This window comes from Podarcis gaigeae (genome assembly GCF_964106915.1).
Source record: "Podarcis gaigeae genome assembly, chromosome: 4".
Classification (NCBI taxonomy): domain Eukaryota; kingdom Metazoa; phylum Chordata; class Lepidosauria; order Squamata; family Lacertidae; genus Podarcis; species Podarcis gaigeae.
Window position 1 is genome coordinate 14526201 of NC_139677.1, and position 26151 is coordinate 14552351.

A 26151-nucleotide genomic window follows, 5' to 3' on the forward strand; every position below is an offset into this window, starting at 1 on the left:
TTTCCGTCTTGCGAGGCATTCATCTTGCGGGGCACCACTGTAGGGAGAGAGAAGACCTGAAAGTAGAAAAAGTCAAGAAGAGCCTAAAACATTTGTCACACTCCTCGCCACAATGATGTTTGCTAGCTGACCTGCCGCAGAGAAAATCTATCAGGCCCAAACCTACACAATTTTTCTCCCAAGAAAGGCAGGGAAGTTGAAACACAACCCAAGTGGTGGAGGGTTTTTCTGCAATTATTCACGCAGGTTTGAGTCTTTCCTGATCTCTCCCATACATGGGAGATCACATTTGCGTAGCACAAATTTCACATGTAAAGCAGCTCTTTAGAAGGATTCAACTGAAAAGGGCAAGCCCCTTGCTGTGAACCAAACCTGGTGCCCCAGGGACAGACAGGCAATTTCTCTTTCCTTGCATCAGTCTCGTTCACATACAAATACAGTTAAATACAGACCTGGCCACAGTGATCCATGTGATGGTCACCTTCAGGCTTGACTACTGTAATTCGCTCTACGCGGGGCTGCCCTTGAAGCTGTCCCAGAAACTCCAGCGGGTGCAGAATGCTGCAGCGAGGCTCCTCACGGGGTCTCTGCCATGGGAGCATATTCACCCAGTGCTTTTCCAGCTGCACTGGCTCCCGGTGGAGTACAGGGTCAGATTTAAGATGCTGGTTTTGACCTTTAAAGCCCTTCACGGCCTAGGACCCCCGTACCTTCGGGACTGCCTCTCCTGGTATGCCCCATGGAGGACCTTAAGGTCCATAAATAGCAACACCCTAGAGGTCCCGGGCCCTAAGGAAGTAAGATTAGCCTCAGCCAGAGCCTTGGCCTTTTCAACTCTGGCTCCGGCCTGGTGCAACACTCTGTCTCATGAGACCAGGGCCCTGCAGGATCTGATTTCTTTATGCAGGGCCTGTAAGACAGAGTTGTTCCACCTGGCGTTTGGGCTTAGAATCAGTTTGATTCCCTCCCCCTCTTTCTTTTTCCTTTCTCTTCCTGTGAAGAGGCTGCATCCTAATGTTTTAATGTTGTATCTTAATCTTTTAAATTGTATTTTAATCAACTTGTTTTTATTATTGGTTGTTAGCCACCCTGGGCCCGGTCTTGGCTGGGGAGGGCGGGGTATAAATAAAATTTATATTATTATTATTATTATTATTATTATTATTATTATTATTATTATTATAAGTTATAGGACCAGAGTCCTGAATGGAGACCAAGTGCTGGAGCAACCAAAGGCAGGGAGAAAAGGTGTGTGGGGGGGGACAGTTCAGCATTCCTCTCCCACTTACACTTCATACTCACTCCTCCTGCTTTATATGTGGATGAAGGTCCCATATCGGGTCTGGGCCCATGCCAGCCTGTGGGTCAGTGTGTTAACCCCCTGGATTTCCCTAAGCAGGCCTGAATCACACTCTGAACATCCAGAGCCCACAGACATCTGGGAGATTTGGATAAGTCCTGTACAATTCTTTTTAAATATATATATATAAATTTTATTAGTATTTTCCACACAACAACCCGAAAGATATCGAAAAATAACAATACACAAAACACAAAAACCAAGTCCTCTACAATTCACAACACGCTGCATTTTTCTATCTGTCATGACTAACCAAGCCTAAAGAATGCACCAAGCATAACTTTACCACCAAGCATGACCATTTAGTTGACAGAAAATTCAAAAGTCACCACTACTAAGGCAAAGGCTTGCTTCAGACCTCATGACCGCAGTCCAATGAACCATTGTTTACCAGCCTAGAAACAAGCCATGTGCCGACATGCACCTTCCTCCCCTCACATGCCTAGTTTAACAATGGTTTCCCTGGTTTCTGAACCGGTAAGCTTTGGCTTAAGGGCTCCTTAAGCCAGTGTGATGCAGTGGTTAAGAGCGGTGGACTCGTAATCTGGGGAACTGGGTTCGTGTCTCCGCTCCTCCACATGCAGCTGCTGGGTGACCTTGTGCCAGTCACACTTCTCTGAAGTCTCTCAGCCCCACTCACCCCACAGAGTGTTTCTTGTGGGGGAGGAAGGGAAAGGAGAATGTTAGCCGCTTTGAGACTCCTTAAAGGGAGTGAAAGGCGGGATATCAAATCCAAACTCTTCTTCTCCTCCCTCAAACCAGGATACAAAACCAGGGTCAGATCTAACTTTGCAGAAACCAGGTCCTTGAATTAAGGAGGAAAATGCAGGTACACGGCTCATTCCTGGACTGATAAATCGCAGTAGGTCAAACTGGGATTGTTACATCAAATTGGAGCTGCATTTGTAAATTATGACTTGTGTACCCTGATTCCCAACTACAATCACATGTTGTGAGCAAGTCTTGTTGATTTCAGTGGGGCTTATTGTTACTTGAAACTACCATCAATGCACATGCTCCCCCCCCCAAAAAAAAACCTAGGTCCCTGCCTCATGGAGCTCACAATCACAGTTTTGACAGGGAGCGAGACAAAACCAGGAGAAGAAAAATGGTAAGACAAGAACAGCAAGAGCAACAAGGTGAAGGGAATGGTCAAATAAAGATGTGGGTATTGCAGGGGTGCCCAAACTGTTTTTTTAAAGAGGGCCAGATTTGATGAAGTGAACATGTGTGAGGGCCGACCAAAGTTATTGACTCTTTTTAGGATTTTACCCCAGGAGACAGACTGCCACAGGGGCAGGATTAAACCAACCAGCGGGCCATATTAGGCCCCCGAAACAGACTTTGGACATGCCTGGTATACAGTCTTTATTTCAGCTGTAGATGAGGGGGAAAAGACTCCTTACTGCAGACTTAGCTGAATACGCAGCTCACCAGGAATTAAAAGAAGATCAGGCATAACATACTAGAGAACATCGACCAGTGATCCTGAACAAAAGGAACAAGACAGGAGGCAGTGTGCTGCTTACTTTTCAAAACACTAGGTATCAGCAAGAGGGATGGTACACCGAGAAAAAGGTTTTTGTAGATGAACAGTGAACTTGTGGGTAAAAGAGAGGAGAACAAAAATTTGCCAAAAGTCAAACGCTATCAAATGAAATGCAACTGCTTTTCGACACACACCTATGGCAGCGTGGAAGTGAGACAAAGCATCTGCCAGCTGTCCAGCCGCCAAGAGCTTCTTTCCCATTTCAAGTTGTTTTTCGACTTCTGCGTTTATCCCACATTCCGCACCTGAATGAAGAAAAAAAATATTTAATATCGTTAAAAAAGAAATTGAATTGTTTTACTATTTTATTTGCTTCCCTCCTCCCTCCAAGCTGACGCCACAACGTTATCATACCTGAATATGAATAAAAGAGAATAAAAATCTGCATACTCTATCAAGTCATGATGCAAGTTCTGTTTCCTTTTCTCAAAGTTAAAACGAGTTCATTCCCTCAGATCATTAAATGCGTAATAGTCATAAGATTTATAAAGTTAATTCAGTTTGCTGCCCTCAAGCGCATTTTGTGCTTTCAGTGGGGTCACCAACGCAAACAAATATACTTCTGTGTACTTTCTAGCTAGCTGTATTTAGAAAGAAAAGGAAGGAACTAAGGAATATGGGTGTTTTTTTAAAAATTCCCCTTCCTTTTTTGGTCTTACACCAATTTCCAAATCAAAGTTGCCATTTTCAAGTACAAATAACTTTCCCCTCTAAATGTTCAACAGACTCACTGAGCTCTGACAGCCAATATGATGATTTTCTTCCCCATTTCACGCATCATCACGGACAATAAAAACTCTGGAGGCCAAATTACATTATATCTGCGCAATCTCTTCTTACCTCATGCATGCCCTCAAAAAATATGAAGCACGGTTATCTGGGTGTTATTAAGAGAAAAACTGAAAGCAAAGTTACGCGAGTGTCTATGGAGGCTGTACAAGACTCTTATTACTTGCGATGAGTGAGCTATAAAGAGTTCAACTTTATCTTACGAAACCAGAGCCAGTATTTATATAGCTGGAAATCATATATAAATGCATGCAAGTGTGTCCCTTAAAGACAAAGTACAAAACTCCAAGATTGCAGTTTTCCACATACAACCACTCAATGTAAAGTCAATTTATTCATTCAGAATAACCATGTACTGCTGAGACTGTCCCACTGGCTTACCTGCTACCTAGCCTATAGGTCTCAGAGAAGCTCCCTGTAGTTACAAAGCTAAGACGGGGGGGGGGGGGGAGTCGTAACACAATTCTCTTCTTGATGTGCAAGTTTTCTAATCCAAGGAGTTTTCTACGCCAAAAAACATTACAGCAGGAAACTCCTCTCATCTACGGTCTGGAGTGGTACACTCCATCAGGGCTGTGCCACGTGATTATTCTAAATGCATAGGGATGGGGCATTAAACCTTGAAGCAGATGCACACAATACTTTTAAAGCACATTCAAAGCACAGAGCTTCCTTCAAAGAAATCTGGGAACTGTAGTTTCCCACACACAGAGACACACAATTTGCACCACCCTTAACAAACTTTCCCAGGACTCTCTGAGGGAAGCCGTGTGACTTTAAACATGTGCCGAGTGTGTTTTTTAAACTTAATTTTAAGAAATATTTAGTGTTGATCTACCTTTTCTCAACATGGAAGTGTCACATGGGGTTCATCAGAGCTTATTTACAGTTAAATGTGCTTATGGTTGCCGAAAAGTACAGCAATAGCACTAGACACAATTCTATTCCTATCACAAGACACGTGATCTTCATATGTGCCCCTGCAAACTCAGAATATTAGGATTATTTATTTCCTGTCATGGAACCTTTCTTCTGACAAGGTGGCTATCACCAATGGAGGCTAAGGCCCCGAAAAGACTCTCAGGTGGTCTAGGCACTGACCAGAGCTGGTTCTCAGGTGGCATGGACAAGACCTGCTTAGCTTCAGCAAGGTGGTGACCTCATGTGTCTTCAGGCTATGCCCCACAGCCAATTAACAGATTGCATTATAATAGTATCATACATATGTATGAAACTATGTTGACCCATATATGCTGACCACCAAGTGCACAGATCTATAATGCGTTCTGCCTTGATAGCCATAGACCCCGGTCACAGCCACCCATGTGAGGATAAAGGAAGCACAGAAAGGATGGACTTCGAAATACTATTGTGGTTGTTGTGATTGTGGAAATTTTTGTTTATACAGTATTTGCAATTGCTCGGTTCACAAATTAAATGCATATGAACCTACCCTGAGCCCGAGATCAACTTCTGAGGCCCTTCTTTGTGTGCCTCCTCCATGAGTGGTCCGGAGGGTGGTAACATGAGAACGGGCCTTTTCTGTGGTGGCTCCCCATTTGTGGAATGCTCTCCGCAGGGAGACTTGCCTGGTGCCTTCATTATACACCTTTAGGCACCAGGCAAATACATTCCTCTTCAACCATCTCTGGTTGAATAACATTCTATGACCTTGTACATGTGTTTGTGGGAAGAGGGTTATTGGTTTTGCTGTGCTTTCGTTTCATTATATATTTCGTGCTCTCATTTTGTATTTTTATGTTGTGAATCGCCCTGTGACCTTGGATGAAGGGCAGTATACAGATTTTATTAATAATAATAATATCCAAGGAGCTCAGGACAACACACCAACAACAGCTTTTTACTAACAGGAAATGCTGTGTTACTACAATATCATCATCAGAATTTATATAAATATTTATATCTTCCTACGCGGGTGGCGCTGTGGGTAAAACCTCGGACCTAGGACTTGCCGATCGCATGGTTGGTGGTTCGAATCCCCGCGGCGGGGTGCGCTCCCGTCGTTCGGTCCCAGCACCTGCCAACCTAGCAGTTTGAAAGCACCCCCGGGTGCAAGCAGATAAATAGGGACCGCTTACCAGCAGGAAGGTAAACAGCGTTTCCGTGTGCTGCGCTGGCTCACCAGATGCAGCATGTCACGCTGGCCACGTGACCCGGAAGTGTCTGCGGACAGCGCTGGCTCCCGGCCTATAGAGTGAGATGAGCGCACAACCCTAGAGTCTGGCAAGACTGGCCCAAACGGGCAGGGGTACCTTTACCTTTTACATGTTCAAAGTGCCTCACACACATTATTACATCATTAGAACAGTTCTATAACTTAAGGCAGGATGACAATGTCCTCTCCCCTTTACAGTTGGAACAGCTGAGCCTGGAGGAGGTGTAGCTTGCCCAATGTCACTCACGGTGAGAGTTGAGCAATGCCGGAAAATAAGCAAGATTTTAGCTGGACACTTCCCAAACCATATTCTTAAACTGAAATCCTAAACAGTTGCTAGGGAACAAGGCTCACTGAATATAACTGAAATAAGACGTGTATAGTCTTGGTCTGAAAAATGCTAAAGGATACTTTTATCATCTTTGAACAGACACAAACAGGACTCCCATTGCATCTCTTTTCTCTCTCTTTTCAATTGGCAAAGAGTCATGATCACTACTGGCAAAACTTGACTCCCTCCCCTTACGGACAACACACAATAGGATCCCTCACACATATTTGCTATGCTACACCACCCAAGCCCCTTCCCGAGCCCTGCTAGAGCCACCATTTGGCACCGGCCAGCAGATGAGCAGGTCCATATTCCACACATTAACCCACGCTAGACTCTGTAGGGGCCCAAAAAGCCAGCTCACATTTTGCCGTTCACTATTAAGTGGAATCGCACCCACCCACCCCCTCTCACCCCAAGGAGGACAGCTTTGCTATCATTTCAGGGGGTGAAACTTAATTTTTGCCAATTTCTTCAGTGAGAGGTCTTTAAAACACGTTTTGGGGTGTGAGGACTTCAAATCTGCTATTATTTTTGTGGCTGGGCAATATTTAGCTTGGTAAGTCTATGTTAAAGCTCGTAAACTGCTTTCAGAAAACCAAGTAGTTTTAATTTTACCTTAATGATAACAATAACAACATACAATACAACTGCAAGTACTTGGCAGTTATTTCTGAGCATACCTGGATAGCTCGTCTAGTTGAGCAGGGTACTGATAACCCCAAGTTTGCGAGTTCGATCAAGATATGGGACAGCTGCATTTTGCAATAAGTTGGACTAGATGATCCTTAGGGTACCTTTCAGCTGTACAATTCTATGGTTTCAGTGCTATTTTACACACACTTTCTACTTACCAAGCACAACTGAATCATACTAATTTAGCCAAAACACCTTTTGGATTCGCAAGCGCTGTGACCACCTTTTGAGCACCCGATTTGGAAGTGGGGAAAGTCGAAACGCCCTAAACTGCAGCACCTCATATATTGCCACTGTTTCCCCACCTCTGAAAAATAAAACAACTCGCTTAACTTTCCTCCTGGTAATTAACCGCCCTACTTCCCGGTTAAGCAAACGCCCGGGCTTGCCCACCCCAGTCCCGCAGCAGCGAGCGCTTCCTCCTCACCCTGGTAGTGCAGGTCCCACAGGACCAGAAGCAAGGGCAGCGCCGAGCCCAGCCTGCTCGAGTAAGCCCGGGGGGACACCATGCCTGCGGAGCCGCTCCGTCCCCACGTGCGCCGCCCGACCCGCCGAGAAGTTCACTTCGGAACTCTGGAACTCTCAACATTCCGAGCCAGGTTCCACGGGGTGGGTCGTGGGAGCCGCCGATTGGCCGCGCTGGCGCCTGCCCCGCCCCCTCGCAAAGGGGAACGTGGAGGGCAGGAGAGGCGAACTGTCAAAAGTCCCCGCCCCCGGCAGGCTTGAGCATGCGCGTTAAGGGGAACCGAAGCCCGCTGCCGCCCTTACTTTATGCCCTCACTTTCAGCGCCGAGTTTACCTGTTGCCAACTTCGCGATTGGTCTCGTTTCGGATGACTTTTTTTTTAAAAGGCAGAATTGGTTTCCGAAGTTCCGCTGAAGAGGCAAATGTGAGCTTTCGAGTTACACTGATCTCCCCCCTCCCAGGACACAGAATCCTAGAATTGTAGAGTTGGAAGGGACCCCAAGGGTCATCTAGTCCGACCCCCTGCAATACAGGAATCTCTGCTGAATCATACATGGCAGGGGGTCCCAGCCAACCTCTGCTTAAAAGCCACCAGTAAAGGAAAGCCCGTCAGAAACGGCTTTAGGGCATTTGGTTGCACCGGGTGCCGGTATCACAGGGGGAGCCGCAACAATTATGTAGGACCGAGTGCAAAAGGCGGGTGTGTCACTGAATTTAGCATTACACAGGGTGCTGCTGAAGTTTGAGAGCCCAAAGTTCACCTCTGAGTCCATGACCTCTCATGGGAGTTTGTTCCACTGTCAGAAGGTTCTTCCTGATGTTCATAGGAGCCAACTCCCCCACAATAAAATATTTGCCCACCCCCAAGTTGATGGGCATTGCCATTCAAATAGTGTGTGTGTGTCATGTCTTGTGATCGATTATGTGGGGTGGGGTTTTCCTGGCCTTCCCCCCCATATTTTATCCAAGTTGTCACCCCTGCTGATGTTGAGTTGGAACATTGGGAGGCAAGCTAAGGCCCGGGGGCCAGATGTAGCCCAATTGCCTTCTAAATCCAGCCCGCAGACGGTCCAGGAATCAGCATGTTTTTACATGAGTAGAATGTGTCCTTTTATTTAAAATGCATCTCTGGGTTATTTGTGGGGCATAGGAATTTGTTCATTAATTTTTTTCAAAATATAGTCCAGCCCCCCCCCCCCAGCGGCGTAGCGTGGGTTGTCAGCACCCGGGGCAAGGCAAGTAATTTGCGCCCCCTAACCCGGGGCAAGGCAAGTACTTTGCGCCCCCTAACCCGGGGCAAGGCAAGTAATTTGCGCCCCCTAACCCCTAACCTACCGCCGCTGACAGCTTCTTCTTGCTGCTGCCTGGTCTGGTCTGGTGTGGTTCTCTCCCGCGCTCAGCGCTGTGCTGGGCGGCCGCTGCACTGTCCCTCCCCCAGATAGTCCCTCGCTCTCTCTCCGCACCGCACGCCTGGCACCCACCCCCTCCACAGTGTGCGGCGACCCGGCAGCTCGGATCGGATTCGCACAGCCAGCACTGCAGTGAGAGAGAGTGAGTGAGCCAGGTAGGGGCAGAGAGCTGCGAGTGAGAGCGCCCCCCCCCCAGATATTGCGCCTGGTGCGGCCGGTCCCCCCTGCACCCCTCACGCTACGCCACTGAGCCCCCCACAAGGTCTGAGGGACAGTGGACTGGCCCCCTGCTGATCCCTGATTTGGAATCTCCTTTCGGGTCCTACCCTCCAGAGCAGGAGAAAATGAGCTTGCTTCATCTTCCATGTGACAGACAGCCCTTAAGATATTTGACAATGGTTATCATATCTCCTCTCAGTCACCTTTTTACCAACTCCCTGGAGGTAAGCACTTAAAAAGGAAAAGTAACCTGGTAGGCTGATAGTGACCTGGCAATAAGAAATGTCCTCCATGAGTTTAGGTGCTTTAAATCTAAAAAAAATATAAAATGCCACAAACACCCACTAGAGGCCACTAAAATTATTCGAATAAATAAAGGTATGTGTATTACAGGCATTGGTATACAGTACTAACTTATGAATGGCTGCTTTTGGCTGAACACAGCCTCGTCATTTTTTGTGACGTTGCATTTATGTGATGTTGCAATACTATAGCCAATATTCTCTACTTAACTAAAGAAACAAAATAGCTGGATTATTTAGATGAATGAATGAATTTATTAATACGGTCACAGACCAGCGTCAACACACACAATATCAATTATTTAGTACTAATTTAGTACTAATTTAATACTAATTATTTAGATTAGTTTTGTTTTTAAAAAACAGTAGTACCAAAATAATGTATACAGTACAGTTGCGGACAGTGCAACGTTACACAGGTGATTGCGCCTTTAAGATCAGCAAAACATTGCGCTGTCCGCGCACAAGTGGAGCCGCGCGAAGACGTCGTACGGCAAAAATGGACTGCCTACAGCCTCCCTCCCAGCTGCATGGCGGGCAGAGTGGGAGGAGGCAAGCAGAATAAGGAGGCCCCGTGGGAAAGGCGAAAAGTGCTACAAGTAATTGGAAAAAAAAACTTCACCACTCTTCCCCCCCCACAAAAAAAGCTCAGCGATTGCCAGCGAGGGAACAGGTGATAGGCAGCCTGTTAGACGCTGTCAGGGGTTCAGAAGGAGAGACACAGGAGGGGGAGCAAATGGAGAGTGAGGAGGAGTACGAGGGGGGCGCAGGCAGTGACAGTGGCCAGAGTTATTCCACAAGCCTCTCTAGCGAATCGGAGGACTCACAGAAGGGAGCGCCGGTGGCCAGAGCGAGGGGGGCTCCAGGGGGGAAGCCCCAGGAGGAAGGGGCCAGCGGGGAGTCCCTGAGCAGCAGTTGGAGATCAGGACCAGCGTCTCCACCAGAGCGCAGTGGGGAGGGGGAGTCCCAGGAGTCGGGACCAGTGTCCTCACCACCAGAGGGAGGAGAGGAGTCAGGTTTGGCAACGCCCACATCAGGAAGCGGGGAAACGGTCAGAAGGAAAGTCACCGGCTGGGCGCGCGCGCCAAGTTCAAATGTACAGGAGCGCGGCACAGCGGGGAGCCCGGGAAGGGAGCCAGGTCCTAAAGCCCGCCGGAGGGAGGGGCAAGACTCAGGAGGCTCAGCGTCAGAGGAGTCCAGGAAGGAGGGAACCCCAGAGGGCAGAAGGACCCAGCGAAGGAAAGAACAGCGTAAGAGGTGGAGCCGGGCTAGAATCTTAAACTGGTGTGGGTGGAGCAGTGAGTCAGAGGGGACTTAGCCGGTCTAGCGTCGAGACGTGGGTCTGCGCGCCCAGAGCTTGGAAATGGAAACTAAACTTTAATAAAGACTTTTGTATATAACATCCACTGGGCGTTGGTCCTCTGTGAGCTGGGACCTAGCGGCAGTCCTGACAGTCGCGCATGGCTGTTAGCCTCTGGGCAATCCTCCTCCCATTTTTTCCCATCAAGTCAGGGCAATTTCCCCCCATTTCCTAATTTGGCACCCCCCAAAATAGGGGGCGTCCTATACATGGGGGTGTCCAATACACAGAAAAATAGGGTATATGAAGCTACTTCAAATACAATGATACCTCTGGTTAAGAACTTAATTCGTTCCGGAGGTCCGTTCTTAACCTGAAACTGTTCTTAACCTGAGGTACCATTTTAGCTATTGGAGCTTCTTGCTGCCGTTGAGCTGCCGCTATGCAATTTCTGTTCTCATCCTGAAGCAAAGTTCTTAACCCAAGGTACTATTTCTGGGTTAGCGGAGTCTGTAACCTGAAGCGTAGGCAACCCGAGGTGTTTGTAGCCCGAGGTACCACTCTACACATATAAAGGGCTGTCACATGGAAGATGGATCAATCTTGTTTTTTCCTGCTCTGGTGGGTAGGACCTGAACTAACAATTTCAAGTTACAAGAAAGGAGACTAAACATCAGGAAGAACTTTCTGAAAGAGGTCTTAGACAGTGGAACGAACTCTCTTGGAAGGTGGTGGACGCTCCTTCCTTGGAGGTTTTAAAGCAGAGGTTATATGGCCATCTATCATGGATGCTTTAGTTGAGATCCTGCAGTGCAGGGGGTTGGACTAGTTGACCCTCGCAGTCTCTTCCAACTCTACAATTCTATGATTCTAACTGCTTTTTACTACATTAGCAGTCGGATCCTGCAGTTCTGGCCCGGAGATTCTCCTGCATTTGCTTGCAATGAGGATGCATTTATTATTGTTCTGCATTGAGATCCTCTTGCCAGCAGGGCCACTCAGTCACACTGTTGACAATTCCAAGCAACCCTCTCATCTTCATGTTTCTTCCCTCTTGCAGATAATGGGATTAGCCTTGGCGGAGAAAAGAGGCGGGGAAAAGAAATGAGTCCAGAGAAGCAGCCAGTTGGGTTTGGGTGCATGCAAAGAAGAAAGGGGGAATCCAATCCCCTTGGGGACATGCATGGGGGGGGGGGAGGAGCAGGGAGTGGAGGCTGTGCAAGGTTGCACTGTCTTTTACTGAAGGAGGCATGATTCACCAAGTGGAGATTGAAGGACACTGCCTGGGCACAAGCTAGGAGAATCGCCAGGACAGAGGAGGGGGTGTTGTTGTGGCTGCTTAGCAATAGTGCATGCGTGTCTCTGGGCTCTTGCTGTGGAGCTGAGTGCCTGCTGGGATAGCACCAGTTACTGCAGCCAATTTTTGATTTCATAAAAAAGGTTATTTGTGCATGTGACTACTGTGGCCCATGTTTTATTAGCCCCAAAATGGAAAAGGAGGGAGGTCCCAACCAAAGAAGATTGGCAACTCAAGTTGACAGAATATGCACAACTTGCAGACTTAACATATAGAATAAAAGAACAAGAAGAACATAAGTTTATAGAAGATTGGAAAACGTTTATTGAATATATGGAAAATAATTGTGTACAGCTGAAAATGCTGGCAGCATTAAGATAAATTCAACAGTGTAAACAAGTTTTGATGGATGCAATAAGGGAATACTGAATGGTATAGTTTTTGTAAAATATGCAGGGATTTATGATATATAAAATGAACCATGGAAAGAGAAGTAAGTAAGTCAATGATATCTGAAGGATGTAAAATGAGTATTTTAAATTGTACAACAGAAAAGTTAATAAAAAATTATATATATAATTTTTGGGGCAGGCCAAGCAGGGAGAAGGGAAATGGGACTTCTTCACTTAGGCCCTGGAGGCCTGGCTCTCCCTTCCTCTGCCCCGCTGCTGTCTTCTTTTGAAGGTGGCCAGAAGTTTGTTGCAAAAATTAAAATGCATTTAACACGCCCAATTCCAGGAGCGCATTTCTCTTTTGGCCTAGCTAAACATCCCACCTCCTGGTTGCAAGGAATAAAGTTTGCACAGGTGTGCAGCATTTTAATTTTAGCCCGCATTAGAAGCAAATCCCAATGTCTCCAATACGAATTCCCAAGCAAATTGTTTAGTTTTGCAACTTTATTTCCCGCCCTGGGCGCTTAGTAAGCTGTGTAATCGATCTGTGCATCTTAAACTTATGTCTGCATTGATTAAGACTGCCAGCTTTAATCTGTATAACTGGTGGCTTAATTAACTTGCATATAAATCACTGGGGGACGGCGACAGGGGACTTAACAGTGCAATCCTCTCTATGTCTATTTAGAAGTAAATCTAATTAAACTCAATAGATGATTATTGTTATGTACTGACTTGAATAGGATCCAAACTGCAGCAGTCTGATTGGTCCTAGAACAATAGGATCCAAAAGGCAGCAGTCTGATTGGTCCTAAAACAATAGGATTCAGAATGCAGCAGTCTGATTGGTCCTAGAACAATGCAGCAGTATGATTGGTTGGCAGGAACCACCCAACCATGCTCCAGATAGAAGTGAATCCACAAGCTGATTGGCTTACAGTAGAATTCCGGAATTAGCCAATCATGTGCAGCCCATTGTGTACATAATGTATATAAAGCAGATACTTTGAGGGGACTTTCATTCATTCCTCCTCACCACTATGAGCTGAATAAAGAGCATGAAATCACTTTGCGACTCTGAGTATATTTCAATGATTATTATTATTAATTGAATTTATATACCACCCTATACCTGGAGGTCTTGGGGCGGTTCACAGAAACGATCAACATAAAAAAGACAATATATGTAATCAAAATAAAAACAACCACCCAGTAAGATCCCCCCCCCCCAAAGAGCCACATTTTAAAAGGGCACAGCTATTTTGCAGGCTGTGTAGAGCCAGGAGGAAGATAATAATAATAATACGTTTAGAGAAGATTGGAAAACCTTTATTGAATATATAGGAATTTATTGTGTACAGCTGAAAACGCTGGCAGCGTTAAGATAAATTCAACAGTGTAAATCAGTTTTGCTGGATGTAATAATGGAAAACAGATTAGTATAGTTTTGGTCAGTGAAGGGGTACGCATGCCCCTAAACATTTTGCGAATCCTTGTACTTTTGTCCATTTACTGCATTTATTTTCCCCGATTTGAACTATAAAATGGTGATTTTCTTGAGTCACAATGAGAGTACCCCTAAACATTTATATATATATATATATATATATATATATATATATATATATATATGCAGGTTTTGGTGTCCTCGGGTGTCTTCCCGTGTAAAAGTTGGGGTGTCTAGGCGACGTTTCGACGAGGTCTCACTCGTCATCTTCAGGCTGGTGCTTTCGGCTTCTTGTTACTGGAACAGAGCGGGATCTCAATGTTTGAGTTCCTATAAATACTGTAGAGGGGGTGTGGTGTCTAGCCTCCAATGTTCTGGGCAGAGAGGAAGTTCCCAGGCTAGTGTGCCTTTTCTTCTTTTGTTCCTTAATTACTTGAGAGATACCTTGAGTGATTTCTTGAGTGATATCCTGAGTACCACTTAGGTGGGTCATTAGGTGTGGATTAGTTGCTAAAGTCTTTGTGTCTTGACCTCTTGAACTTTGTGAAGAGTTTTCCTGAGAAGATGGCTGTATTGCACTTAGTTGTGCTTTGGCTTGGCTTCGTGTATAGGGGCGAGCTGTGGTTTTGTGGCTTGTGTCAGCCAGATCTGTGTAGGGATTGCAGGGGGGTGCAGCATCCGGAGGTGCCACCATGGATTGGCTACTGGATGGTGTCAGTAATTCATCTGTGGAGAGGGTCTGGGTTTGGGTCTGGTGTGGTTGATTGGTGTTGGCGTTCTGTGTGCCTCTGGATCTGGTGTCAGTTTTTGTGGGGAGGGCTAATTTCCAGATGTCTGGCAAGCGGGATGTGTCGTCACGCTTGTTCATGTTGTGAGGGTGTTTCTCTATCTCGATGGCTGCAATCCCTACACAGATCTGGCAATCCCCTGCAATCCCTACACAGATCTGGCTGACACAAGCCACAAAACCACAGCTCGCCCCTATACACGAAGCCAAGCCAAAGCACAACTAAGTGCAATACAGCCATCTTCTCAGGAAAACTCTTCACAAAGTTCAAGAGGTCAAGACACAAAGACTTTAGCAACTAATCCACACCTAATGACCCACCTAAGTGGTACTCAGGATATCACTCAAGAAATCACTCAAGGTATCTCTCAAGTAATTAAGGAACAAAAGAAGAAAAGGCACATTAGCCTGGGAACTTCCTCTCTGCCCAGAACATTGGAGGCTAGACACCACACCCCCTCTACAGTATTTATAGGAACTCAAACATTGAGATCCCGCTCTGTTCCAGTAACAAGAAGCCGAAAGCACCAGCCTGAAGATGACGAGTGAGACCTCGTCGAAACGTCGCCTAGACACCCCAACTTTTACACGGGAAGACACCCGAGGACACCAAAACCTGCATATATATATATATATATATTTAAAAAGCACTGTTTTTTGTAACATATGCAAGGATATAAGATATGTAAAATGATCCATGGAAAGAGAAGGGGAGTCATGGATATTTTAAGGATGTAAAAATGAGTACTTTAAATTTTAAAACAGAAAATGCAATAAAAATTAAATATATACTCACTGTACAGTATATAAAAGAAGGGAGAATCCGACCAGCTAGTTACCTCCTAGCTTGCAGCGGGTTTGCAGGGTCCGGTTTCGAATTGGACAGGGGGCGAGAGAACTTCCCTGTGGGGGCGTGGTTTGGGTGTGGGTGTGTGTGTGGTGTATGTTGTGTGCGGGGGGTGGACTAGATGACCCTGGGCGCCCCTTCCCCCTCCATCCTCATTCGAGGGCTCGCGGCCGCTTCACCTGGCCTCGAAGGAGCCTAGGCGGGCCGTGGTCGACCAGGCCCCGTTCCCATAGCAACGCGCGCGACGCGCCGCCAGAAGCGCCAGGCAGCCGCTGGGCCTAGATCCGCCGGGCCGCGCTGGAGACTCCTTCCCGCCTTCCCCTCACGCGGGGCCGGCCGGGGGATGCGAGGCGACCCCGGGGGAGGGCAGCCGGGCCCCACTGCCGACTAACGGGCCTCCTCCTCCCCCCATAGCCCTAGCGCGGTTGCTGTTCTCGAGCATGGCTGCCCCGGCCGAGTCCGTCCCCGCCTTCCAGTTCCGCCCGCGGCTGGATCCCCCGGACTGGCGGCGCCTGAGCGCCGTGGACGTGGAGCGGGTGGCGGCCGAGGTGGACGTGGCGGCGCTGCAGGAGCACCTGGCGCACGTGGCCTTCTGCGACGCCGGCCGGGAGCGCTGCCCGCGGTGCCAGGCGCCTGCCGACGCGCTGCTGCTGAGGCTCCTCCGCCTGGCGCAGCTGAGCCTCGAGTACCTGCTGCACTGCCAGGACTACCTGGGCGCCCAGCTCCGCGCCACCCAGGAGCTGCTCAGGGCCGCCGACGCCCACCGGGACCTGCTGGCCAAGGACGTGGCCCGGGGAGCTCAGGAGGCCCGGCTGCTCCGGGAGGAGTGCAAGAGGCGCAAGAAGATCATCGGCACCCAGCAGATGATGCTCCAGGCGGGCGCCGCCTGCCACCAGGTGGGCGCATGGGTGGGTGTGGGGGACAATGGGGGCAGGAGGGGAGGGTGCACCAGTTTATCTGCACTTGGCAGATAAGGTGCCCCAGGGCCAGTGGCCAACCCACCGTGCGCCCTTTTGATGTTTAGACCCGTCCGACTCTTCCTGACCCCATGGACCAGAGCATGCCAGGCACTCCTGTCTTCCACTGCCTCCCGCAGTTTGGTCAAACTCATGTTGGTAGCTTGTCCAACCATCTCGTCCTTTCCCTGCATGCAAAGACAGGCTCCAGAGGATTGAGCAGATGAGACCTATAGTGGGTCTAACAGTCAAGAAGTCAGCTTCTGCACGTGCTGTAGAGGGAAGTGAGGGTTCATCACCTTGGGAAGGTAGCCCATCTTCTTGTTGTTTAGTCGTCCCATGGACCAGAGCATGCCAGGCACTTCTGTCTTCCACTGCCTCCTGCAGTTCGGTCAAACTCATGTTTGCAGCTTCGAGAACACTGTCCAACCATCTCGTCCTCTGTCGTCCCCTTCTCCTTGTGCCCTCAGTCTTCCCCAACATCAGGGTCTTTTCCAGGGAGTCTTCTCTTCTCACGAGGTGGCCAAAGTATTGGAGCCTCAGCTTCAGGATCTGTCCTTCCAGTGAGCACTCAGGGCTGATTTCCTTAAGAATGGAGAGGGTTGATCTTCTTGCAGTCCATGGGACTCTCAAGAGTCTCCTGCAGCACCATAATTCAAAAGCACCAATTCTTCGGCAAGAATTCAGCCTTCTTTATGGTCCAGCTCTCACTTCCATACATCACAACTGGCCCTTTTGTTGTTTAGTCGTGTCTGACTCTTTGTGACCCCATGGACCAGAGCACACCAGGCACTCCTGGTGTGTGATGGATGCCAACAGTGTTACTCTGAACCCCAACAATTGATTATCATTACCTTAGATGGGGTACATATACTCCTGTGTTAAACTAAACACAGAGGGCTAATAGAGTTCTGCTCCCTAAACAATCCTTAGTGAATAACAATAAGACTAGCCTAAAAGTGGCATTACTGCTGTGTCTTTTTTAGATTTTCAGAACTCAGGATAATCATGTTTTAGGACGCTGTATTAGCATAGGTTCAGTATGTTGTGGTACATCTCAGAGCTCTGGTTATAAAGTATCCAGAAATTGGGAACATAGAATCAGGAATTGGAAGAGGTGCCCTGCCTCTTTAAGACTCCCAAGCAGTGCAGTAATTTTTTCAGTTTCACATCATTTTAAGCTATAAACATTAAATGTTGTCACTTTATGGGACGTGTGTTGGTAGTTTTCATCATATCCATTGAGAACAGGGCAAGAAGTGAATGGGGCTAATGTTGAAATGCAGTTGCTTTAAGGAGCCCAGCTCCAAACAATATCCCTTTTCACTGTGTGGGACAGCCTTGCAGTTACATATAATCAATGTTTATTTATGAATAAGGTCCATTCAGTAGCTCCATGCAAGACCTATCCCCAATATGCATAAAACACTAATGTACCGTGAGCTAAATTAATTGAATGAAGGGTAAAGCATGCAACCGCTACATGGAATTGGCAACATTTCAACATGAGTGTTTGTTTGGATAAAGATATTTCACAGCTGATTTAATACATTAAATCCTGATATGTTTCAGCAGAAGATATCTGTGGCTTGCTGGCATTTCCCTGGCACTCAGTCCTTGACTATCCAAGCTTTGCATGTTCTTGCATTTATCCAACAAAAATGTAACTTAATTATTTATGCCCTTAGGAGCTCTTTCAAGGAATTTATATTTAATCACATAGCAGCTATCAGTTGCAGGATTTTAAATAGTTGATGGGGATTGGGAATTCAGCAACAAGAATCTGATTCTGAATCCACTGAGCCATTACACACATTTCACATCATACGAGCTGATCCTCCTAAATGTATAGTAGCATGTCGTTGAAGAAGATGTGCAAGTTTGAAGCGCATTAAAAGAGCAACAGATTTTGAGAGCACGTGTCTACAAATCAGAAGCAAAATAATCTCCCTTTTGTACCAGCAAAATCTGCTCTGGTGTTATGTCCACCTGTCCCTAAGTAGAACAAGTCGTAGATGTCCTTTACTAGATGTTGGACGTGGGTGGCGCTGTGGTCTAAACCACTGAGCCTCTTGGGCTTGCTGATCAAAAGTTTAACAGTTCGAATCCCCGCAATGGGGTGTTGCTCTGTCCCAGCTCCTGCCAACCTAGCAGTTCAAAAGCACACCAGTACAAGTAGATAAATAGGTACTGCTGCGGCGGGAAGGTAAATGGCGTTTCTGTGTGCTCTGGTTTCCGTCACGGTGTTCCGTTGCGCCAGAAGTGGTTTAGTCATGCTGGCCACATGACCCGGAAAGCTGTCTGTGGACAAATGCCAGCTCCCTTGGCCTGAAAGCAAGATGAGTTCTGCAACCCCATAGTCACCTTTCACTGGACTTAACCGTCCAGGGGTCCTTTACCTTTTACATTTATTGTCCTAGCTTTGGGATAGCAGCCGCTGCCTTCATTTTGTTTCACATTCTAGTAGCGATAGTAGTGACACTTTCTCAATCACTGGCACAATTTTTGAAAGGGTGATATTTGGCGGGGGGGGGGGAGTTTGATGGTTTGATGATGCCTGTTCCTATAACACTGGAATAATGTGATGGTTTAGTCCAGAAACAGGCACATCCTAAACATGTATTTACCGGTGCAACTGTTAGGTTCAGGCCAGAGTGTTGGATAGAGTGATGGAGTTGGACTAGGACTTAGGAGACCTGAGTTCGAATCCTCACTCAGCCATGAGGTTCACTCATGTATATCTGAAGGAGCGTCTCCTCCCCCATCGTTCTGCCCGGACACTGAGGTCCAGCTCCGAGGGCCTTCTGGCGGTTCCCTCACTGCGAGAGGCCAAGTTACAGGGAACCAGGCAGAGGGCCTTCTCGGTAGTGGCGCCCGCCCTGTGGAACGCCCTCCCATCAGATGTCAAAGCGATAAACATCTACCTGACATTCAGAAGACATCTGAAGGCAGCCCTGTTCAGGGAAGTTTTTAATATGTGACATTTCAGTGTATCTTTTATCTTTGTTGGAAGCCGCCCAGAGTGGCTGGGGAAGCCCAGCCAGATGGGCGGGGTACAAATAATAAATTATTATTATTATTATTATTATATATGTGTGGCCTTGGGCCAGTCCCTGCTTTTCAGCCTAGCCTACCTCATAGGGTTGTTGTGGGGATTAAAGGAGGAGAGGAAGAACCAATGTGCCCCTCCTTAAGCTAACTGAAGAAAAAGGTGGGAGATAAAAGCAATAAACAAATGGATAAAGGTACTTAATTCTTCTCCAAAACTGTAATCTTGTGCCTAGTTACTGGAGTATAAGGCCCAGAGACTGGTGATGCTAGCATATGCATAACTGATAGCAGCATCAAACCCATTCACGATCCAGTTAGAGCCCTGTGCCTGTCCCTCATCTAGCAGCCAGGACTGCACCTGTGATAGTGCTGATCAGTTGTTCAACACAAGGATGGATGGATTTTGATTTATGCTTCTCCACCCCTACATCCTGAACAGGACATTACTGCTGTTCTTGATAGTCTCTCCAATGATTTTTCATGCAGAGCACCAATTTGCCGAGTGGAACATCTCCCCTTAGGTGTCCCACTTGCAGGGATCTTAATATAAAATGCACCTCCTAATATAAAACGTGCCTAGTTGGCAAATGCAGCATTAGCACCATTAGTGCTTCCAGTAGCTTGTGTATTTTTGGACCATGTATTTTGTCACCTTTGAAACTATGTGTTGAGAAATGAGTAAAATAACAGAAGTATTTGATGACTGATTTATGTGTTTTGTCTGTTACTGCTAAGTCCATTTAAGTGCTTTACATATTTTCTCAAAAATACAAACCTACGTTGAGAATGGGCCCTGGACTAGCACTGAACTATACAGACCTAATTTCTTACCATAGTTGTATAGGTGGATTTTTGTTGTTGTTTAAACAAAACTACATTTATTTTACAGTGTCAATTTTGTGACAAAGCTTTTATGAACTATTCCTTCCTGCACAGTCATTTGCAACGTCGCCACGCAAAGGAACCACACTCTGGTGAGTTATGAAGCAGGAGAGGAAATCTCAGAATGGGCAGTGTAATTCATTTTTTTCCCCTGGGTGAAAAAGCAAACAAGGAACAGCAGTGCCACTCAAAGAACAACAGTGATTTTGAGATATAGCTCCAATCCATCTATAGTTAATCCTGAGTAACTCCCAATGAAAGCAATGGGATTTTAGTTAGCTGTTTCACTGACATCAGTAAAATTTGGTTATGACTAACTGGGCAACTTGATGGAACTACTAAAATAAACTGAGAATTCCTTTATTTATTTATTTTACATTTAATAAATGCAAATCTAGATGGAAATGTAACAGGTTCACGTTCAGATATTTGTCCGTTTGACATGCTTTTAAAAAATTACTGTCAAGGAATTTTGACCCAAGACCCAGGTCAGCACTTCCTTAGTGGGTCTGGATCTTGCTCAAAACCCAGGATCTCTATCCACTCCACCAGGCCAATGTTTTGGGAATGTTTTGAACAAAACATTTCAGTAGAACTTAGACTCTCAAAGTAGCTCACAGAGCTCCTTCTTGTCGCCTTTGGCTGATACTGCTCTGAGGCAAAATATACCTGGCATTGCTGTTTGCAGAGTGGAATTTGGATATGCATTCCTGAAGTGCCTCTGTAGGAAGAGCTGTGTTGCCCAAAATAATAAGGAAAAAAACCATGTTATCACCAAATATGTATTTCTTTTAATAGATCAGAAGCAAAAAGTGCAGACGGGTCAATTACAGGAGGAGATCAACAAGCTGAAGGAGCAGTTACAGCTCACCAGGTCTCAGTTAGAAGCTGAGCAACATGCACACATGGTCAAGTTGTCTAAGGTAGGGCATACTCTGCGTCAGTACTCTAAATGCAGTTGAGTGGTATCCCAAGTAATGCATTATGGATGTGATCCTGAAGAGACATACACATGGTTTAATCCCATTGAGTAACAGAGAAAATAGGACTGTAAATTTTCAAATGGCCATATTCCTCTGTCACGCAGCATTCATTGCCTATTCAGTGCATCAGGCATGGATAATCTTTACAGGTAGTCTTGAGTCGCTTTGGGAACAGAGATTATTTTGATCGATAAATGGATGGCGGTCTAGATCAGTGTTTCCCAAGCTTGGTTTTCAAGCTGTTTTTGGACTACAGCTCCCATCATCCGTAGCTAGCAGGACCAGTGGTCGGGGATGATGGTAACTTTAGTCCAAAAACAGCTGGAGATCCAAGTTTGGAAAGCATTGGTCTAGACAAAAGCAGGCCGGCATCTGGGTAAGCAGGGACAGGAAGTCTGAAAGCAGCTCAGTTTGTGTTTGAGCAGCATGTTTTCTCAGACTGAGGATCCAGGTGAAAATCAGTTTTATAGGACTAGGAGGAACCCTGCAAACCTCTTGTGCCACTTGATTTCTGTTGAACTGGAAACTGTAGTACCAGAATCTGGCCAGGATGGACTTTCCTGTTATACCTTCTGGGCTTGATGAGACATGTGACCCTCACCTGAGCCTATTCCAGCTTGAGGAATCACCTACCTCCTCCCTGAGCTAGCGAGCCGAACCTGGGCTATGGGTCCTTGCCTGCCTTCCCTCAAAACTAACAGCTGTAAATTCTGGAATCCTGAGGTCAGGGGTGGTTACATCCCATTTCACCACTTGAGGCAAAACAGAATCTGGTTGTCTGCAAGTGGGTGGCGCTTAGAGCTAATAGAGCTAGCCAACTGCTCTTCTCTGCCAAATCTTCACAGTTGGCCAGAAAGTGAGACACTTGGCTAGAATCTCTGGTTTGAGTTCCCTGCCCCTTGCAGGTAGAGCAAGAGTCAAAGTGTGGCAAGTGATAAGCCAGAGAGATGAAGCAGCAAAAGCAGTCAGAGGCCAAGAAATCTCAAAGCTGAATACAAGCTGAGGCAAAACGAATTAATTAGGACTGGAATAAAGGTAGAAGCAAGAGAGTTTGTTAAAATTGGAAGCAGCAGGGTAGAAGACAAATGTCTGGGTCATCCGTGATGGGACAAAGAGGATGCTCAGGAAGTTTAAATAGAAGCAACAATAACCAATGCCTTGTTGTACTAGCAAGCTGGCCATGTTTTCTAAAAAGATCCATTATTTTTCAGTGTTAAGTGAAACTCTTGTGAGTCAGATATATTTTAGAAGAGAGATACTATCAGGAGTCAGTAACCTTTTTAAAGCTGCTGATTCTCACTTGGATTCTCAGTCTGAGCAAACAGAGGGCATGTGATTCTGCCACCTTGTTGAAGCTAAGAAGGAACCCCTGTGCACGCTGCCTTGAGATCCCTGATGGAAGAAAAGCAGGATACAAATGTATAAAGTAAAGCCAACTATAAAAAGTAAAAGACTGAAACTCAAAATTTATCAACCTAGGACCTTTGTGTTGCTTGGAACTGTTCAGTTTGTTGTATCCATGAGAGAATTCTCAGAATAACATTTTAAAGGAATTTCAGGAGTATGACGAACACAGATCGAAGGAGGAGGAGATTTGGCAGTTATTTCACAAATGGAAAGAAGAAGAAAAAGACAAACTGGCCAGTGAACTAGAGAAGATGAAAGAGATGTTTATGAAGGAATTTAAAGAGCTAACTGCGAAGAATACAGAATTAGAAAATGTAAGTAATTGAGAAGGGGTTTCAGTTGGCCTGTGCACACCTTCAAGGGGTCTTGACTTGATCAATTGCTTAAAGTTCAAGACGTGAGCTTCTGGGGAAAGACACTTAGGATTTTCTAAGAGCAGAGCTTTATAAAAACCTTGGTATATTCATAAATCTAATTTCAGTCCTGTAATGGTTGTTAGGGGTTACTTGTGCGTAACCTTACTTCAGTTCAGTTAGCTTGCTTGCCCCAACCATGCCCAGGGTCGGAGCTCGCCCTCCGTGACCTGTTAGTCACTTGCAGAATCCGAGAGTGGGCGTCTCTTGAACCTCTTCCAGCATAAAAGCTGTTTGACCCCGAGTCTCTTCCTGTGTTCTCTGCGCGGAACGCGTCTGCGCAAGTAAGGGGAAGGCAGGGGCGTCCCAGCGCTCTCTCCACTATTGTCGGGGGAAGGGTCTTGGAGCCCTGTCACCAATTCCTCCATCTCCCTCTCTTCTCTATGGGTGTTACGTTGAAATCCTTCCCCCCTGCTCGTCCCCTCTCCGGCCTCGCTGGGTGGCCCTGCCTCCGTCTCTCGTTCTGATGGCAGTTCCCTGACAAGTCCCAAGGACCAAAATATTGCTACGTCATTTAAACACTTGCTGTGATCTAACCAAAGACCATACTTGCATGGAACCAGGTTTTCCATACATATCCTTAGCTGCATGAGGCTCTTTTATGCAAACATGTGCATGTTTCTTCTGACTCATGCAGCTTGGCCAGACTGTGAACATAAAACCTTCTTGACAGAGCAATGCTACTCATCACAGTTATGGAGGGAGGGCAAGGGGCTACCTCTATTCTCTACCCTGCCACTACCAAACAGCTCTTTTGCATTATTACTGCTTTTCTAAGAGGCCATTGAATTTACAGGGTTGGACTGGGATCAATGTTCAAAAAATGGTAGTGGATGGATTCCTAAACATTCAAAGAAGGAATCATACAAGTTATGTCTTCAGGAGAAAGAAGGCAGAGCATGTACCCCCAGCCTGTGAAATTGCTGATTGGTGTGCCCGTTGTTGTTTGCAAATTTCCATCCTCTAATACAGTACATATTTGGATTTTAGCCTTTTATCATTTTCTCTCTCTCTCTCCCCACCCCCTTCTTGCTCTTAGCATATATTAGAAGTCCAGAAGTCTAACAATCACCTGAAATCTAATTTGGGCACATTAAAAGATAGCTATGAATTTCCAGAAGAGAAACACCAGAGTTCTGTAGATCAGCAGGAAGCAGTGCAGGCTTTAGAAAAACAGGTAATTTAACACAAATTCCATTCCAGTTGCCTTGTTTCTAATTTGTGCAAAGTGTATTACCCTGTACATATTAGATCAGAGCTTTCCAAACTGTGTCGCAACAGGTTAGTGTGTCGGCTGCAGTGTGTAAGTGTGTTGCGTGAACACTCCCCTTCTCCTGCTTCTCATAGGGCTGGAAAGGGGTTAGTTTAACCTCCAGTTTGCTGCTTTTCTGGTGGAGACACACATACACACATCATATAAACTGAAATACGAGTACGTTAATACAATTAACTTTATTCTGTCTTACGTAGGACACTGAGTGGAAGGCTAAACTACAAGCTCTTAAAGAAGAACATGGCAGTGAAAAACGCATGGTAAACAAGACTGTTTGTGATTAAAGGGGTGGGGGAATAGACATTGGCTTGGATCCTAAAATAAGTCATCCTAAAGAAGTTAGCGGAAAGAACGTTTCTCCTCTCCTTCCCACTTCTGCCATCTATGACCCTTAAGAGTCTCTTGGGAGGATGGGAGGGCACTCCCGAATAATGTGGGAAGAGGGGCTGCAGGTTAGAAGGGGACAGAAAACTTTCTTCAACTCCCTTACCTCAGGATCCAAGCCAATCTGCTCTCACGACATTATGTAAGGACCTGGCATACTGTTCAGAATGAGTGTTAAAATCCACTCTTGTTGTGTTGTAGAATTCATTTGAATATTCTCGTTGAAGGCATTTCACATTCAGTCCTTGCAATGAAAACTTCAGTGCAGAGGTTGACTCTTTGCAATACAACCAGCTGCTTAGGGGGTGGCACCTGGTCTTGTCCTAGCCCTTGAGAAGAGCACACTTAGAAATAACTTAGGATTCTGTGCTTTGGTATTGGAGGCATCGGCAGAAGTTATTATGTTTTATTCACTCAGGAAGGGATGTAATCTTGTGACCTCCCCCCCTACCCCAAGTCTGTTGCTGGTCTTTTCTCAGCTTTTCCCCAGGACACAGCAAGTTCTTTCTTTTCCTTGTTACCTGTTCTTTGCCTCAGGCCTAACCTCTTCCTGATTCTTGAAGCATCTTCTTTCACTCTTCCAAATCCCTGAGTTCCACACGTGGCTCAAGCTATATTCTGTCAGACTGGCCCTCCTAGCTTTTGCCCAGCCTTCACCGGATGCTGTAGGAGAAAAGTGACCAGAAGTCTGCTAGCAACAAGACATTTCTTCTCATCCTACAACAAGACACCAATCTAGGCCTCAAACCAACTATTCTTTGCAGACAGGTGTCAAACCTGTCATCAGTTCTGCCAAGATCTGGCAACTCGGCTCTAAGGACATAATAATATTCTGACCAGACCTTTATTACATCCATATTGTGTCATCTACAGGTTTCAGGAGCTTCTTCTACCCTCTTGGTCCTCCAGCCCATCCCTCTGAGCAGACCTGGTACACACTGAATGTTCGCAGGCTACTTAAGGCATGTATTAAAGGCACCACTGCCTTCTGACAAAATGAAAATCTGTTGATGTCTTTTCGTCCTGCATCTGTAAGGAGATTCCCCCCCCCCAGTGCCACTGCTAGAATGTGAATCAAGGCATGTGTTCCCTATACAAGGCATATAATCTACCAACACGGTTGCACGTTACAGTCACTTCACCTGGGCTGCAGCTGACATGTTTTCCAGGCACTACAAAATAGATTGCTTTGCCTTAGCAGAAGCTGTCTTTGGGAGGGCAGATGTTCCAGCATGTAGTCCTTACCTCATTCGGAATGCACGTCTGTAATGGTTCTAGGGGTTGCTCGTGCGTAAACCGGTGCAACACCTGGCTGGGTTGCCTGAGTGAACCTTTTCTGTCCGGACAGCCATTCACCCGTGGCTGTCTCAATCTCTGGCAGAATCCGTCAGTGGGCGTTTCTTGAACTTCTTCCAGCAAAGAAGATCTTTGACGCC

The 26151-nt window shown here is 46.3% G+C and overlaps 2 protein-coding genes and 1 long non-coding RNA gene across 9 annotated transcripts in view; 1 reads left to right on the plus strand and 2 right to left on the minus strand.

The window, feature by feature from the left end:
- DNAJC3 (DnaJ heat shock protein family (Hsp40) member C3) overlaps positions 1 to 15605 on the minus strand; it is a 47735-nt gene extending 32130 nt beyond the window's left edge. The window contains exons 1-3 of one of the 4 annotated variants that reach the window (XM_083735312.1): positions 15504 to 15605; positions 15359 to 15393; positions 3044 to 3154 (exon numbers count right to left, since the gene is read on the minus strand). In XM_083735312.1, coding sequence (XP_083591438.1) covers positions 3044 to 3110 — 67 coding nt within the window. In that variant the 5' untranslated portion in view covers positions 3111 to 3154; positions 15359 to 15393; positions 15504 to 15605. Of the gene's footprint in view, positions 1 to 3043; positions 3155 to 7328; positions 7561 to 15315; positions 15453 to 15503 lie in introns of those variants that run through there. The other 3 variants (XM_083735311.1, XM_083735310.1, XM_083735309.1) reach the window with 3 other exon arrangements.
- A 23-nt stretch (positions 15606 to 15628) lies between these two features.
- DZIP1 (DAZ interacting zinc finger protein 1) overlaps positions 15629 to 26151 on the plus strand; it is a 31929-nt gene continuing 21406 nt past the window's right edge. For 2 of the 4 annotated variants that reach the window (XM_083735266.1, XM_083735267.1), the window contains exons 1-5: positions 15658 to 16262; positions 20263 to 20347; positions 21054 to 21178; positions 22798 to 22959; positions 24529 to 24591. In XM_083735266.1, the coding sequence (XP_083591392.1) occupies positions 15807 to 16262; positions 20263 to 20347; positions 21054 to 21178; positions 22798 to 22959; positions 24529 to 24591 (891 nt within the window). In that variant the 5' untranslated portion in view covers positions 15658 to 15806. Of the gene's footprint in view, positions 16263 to 20262; positions 20348 to 21053; positions 21179 to 22797; positions 22960 to 24097; positions 24236 to 24528; positions 24592 to 26151 lie in introns of all 4 variants that reach the window. The other 2 variants (XM_083735268.1, XM_083735265.1) reach the window with 2 other exon arrangements.
- On the minus strand, positions 24496 to 25973 carry LOC310843005. Its single transcript, XR_014563445.1, has 2 exons — positions 25847 to 25973; positions 24496 to 25366 (listed from the first exon to the last, which is right to left on the minus strand). It is a non-coding gene; the product is annotated as an uncharacterized lncRNA (long non-coding RNA).